At 41.9% G+C, this 2,175-nt stretch overlaps 1 protein-coding gene across 1 annotated transcript in view; it reads left to right on the top strand.

Annotated features, from left to right (window-relative positions):
- CSUI_010948 (uncharacterized protein) overlaps positions 1–2,171 on the top strand; it is a gene marked incomplete at its 5' end in the record, with an annotated part of 2,687 nt that extends 516 nt beyond the window's left edge. Inside the window, one exon of the mRNA XM_068071049.1 lies at positions 466–2,171. Coding sequence (XP_067916976.1) covers positions 466–566 — 101 coding nt within the window. The remainder of the gene's footprint in view (positions 1–465) is intronic.
- Positions 2,172–2,175: the final 4 nt, after the last annotated feature.

The following is a 2,175-nucleotide window of genomic DNA, read 5'->3' as shown; positions in this document are numbered from 1 at the left end:
AAAGATAGATAGATAGATAGATTAAAGATAGATAGATAGATAGATGTAGATAGATAGATAGATTAAAGATAGATAGATAGATGTAGATAGATTAAAGATAGATAGATAGATAGATGTGGATAGATGTAGATAGATATAGTGTTTCACATAGTGTTTCACACCATAGAGCATTGAGATCTGTTCGTGAATGTCTGAGGATGAGTCGTCTTGAGAGAGAGAGATCTTCGGGGTGCATATATATCGAGGGTTAAGAGGGAGAGAGAGAAGGTTTGAGGTATCTTGCTTTCCGAATGGTATCTACATACAAGAAGAAGATAGAGACAGGTACGTTACGATGACAGCCACATCCTTCATGAACTTTAAACCGGGCTAAGCTAATGAATCAATGAGAAATGAATGTTTTCTCTTCTTTTTCTCCATCCTTTCTTCGTTATCTTCTGTGTGTGTTGGTGCGTTTGTATGTAGATAAGTATTATACTTTCGAGCTAGGGAAGAGGCTGTTCGAGTTCCACCGATCGCTCTACCTCATGAGAGGTCAAGGAGACCAGGCATGTAACATTATGTAAAGAAGAACCCCCATCCCAGCTACATACATGCCAGGAAACAAGAGAGACGAAAAGAACGAAGAGAAAGAGAAAGAAGAAGAAAGGAAAAAGGAAAGATAGAAGAAAAAGAAGATAGAAAGAGACAGGGAGAGAGATAGAGAGAGAAAGTGCGAGCGTGTGAGTGATGTTCCTTTGGGGCCAGTATCTCCTTTTCTTCCTCTTTGTCTCTCCGGAGTTTGAAGAAAAAATCCAATGAAGAAGGTGACGAAAGGAAGCGTATGTCTATATGTATATCTAATTATGTGTTTTAATGAAAGAGGAGAAGAGGGGGGGGAAAACGGCTTTTTTGTGAGTAAGATATGATCGATTCATTCTCTTGTCACTAAAGTCGAGGTGTCTATAGGATGATGGTGATGTATATACACCACGCGCAGACGGGGGAAAGAAGCAAGAAGGAAGAATTCAAAAGTAGGCAAAGAACAAACCTGTCGATAAACCAGCGGGAGGAGAAGATCACTTTCGTTCAAGACTTCCTTCAGTTGCTTATGAAGACACAGCCGTCGGGCTCAACGACGGGTCTCCTCCATAGTCGTCACATCACACACCAGACCTGTGCATCCAGCTAGCTAGCTGGCTATCTAGCTAGCTAGCTAGCTGCCCATCAGTCCGTCTACCACGTGTACATGTATGCACCTATATTTGTGTATGTAGACGTGTATTCTGTAGATCTAGGGGAAGAGGGAGAGAGTGTGTGCGTATGTACCTATCATGCTGCGACGTAATTAAATGATGAGAAAGCAAGAAAGAAAGAAGCCTGACATGAGGTGATTTGAACGAACTGAAGGATAGATAGAAGGGAGGGAAAAAGGGAGATAGATGGATTGATTAAAGAGAGGTAGATGGAGAAACGATAGATAGGTTGAAAAAATGGAGAAAAGGGAGAGATGGGTGATAATAGGAGTAGGAGAGGGGTAGTAGCAGTAGCAGATCCTCGACCACGAGTGATTTGAATGGCATAAGAAGTCTAAGAAAGAGAAAGAGGGTGAAGAAGAGGAAGAAAGAAGTCTTTTGAATGGAATTCGGTGAGGGGGAGGAGAAACACATTAGCAATGATGATAAGGAATGTAAAGCCACAACGTAAGAGAAAGAATGGGGGAAAACGAAGAAGAAAGAAAATAAGAAGAAGACTTTTTCCTCTCTTTCTCTCTCTCTCTCCTTCATTTTTCCCTTTGTGTCTCTACGTTTGTTGCTCTGCCCCAAGAAGAGAAGAAGAAGGCTCGGTCTTCTTCCTCGTCGTCTTGTTCCTCTTCATGCATTAGTTACCTTCTGAATCTCACGCCTTCAGTTTGACTTACTCCTTGTCCGTGGAGAAGCCTTGCCAGTCACGTACGGGATCGGCATGGATCTGTCGTTCTCTCTCCTTCTCTTTCTCGTTTACTTCCTTTTCTTTCCTTAGAAGACGAAGAAAGAACTGAAGAAAAGAGAGGGAGAAGATGAATTCAGTCGATGTTTCTTGTGAAAGAGAGAGAAGGTTCCGTGGGTTGGCTGGGTAAGATAGTTGGTAGAGGAGAGAAGAGAATAATAGAATAAAGTTAGGTTGAAGACAGGTAGAATAGAGAGAGGTACATGG

Source organism: Cystoisospora suis, assembly GCF_002600585.1.
Source record: "Cystoisospora suis strain Wien I chromosome Unknown contig_8997, whole genome shotgun sequence".
Taxonomy (NCBI): domain Eukaryota; phylum Apicomplexa; class Conoidasida; order Eucoccidiorida; family Sarcocystidae; genus Cystoisospora; species Cystoisospora suis.
This window is presented reverse-complemented; position numbering and strand designations above follow the sequence as displayed.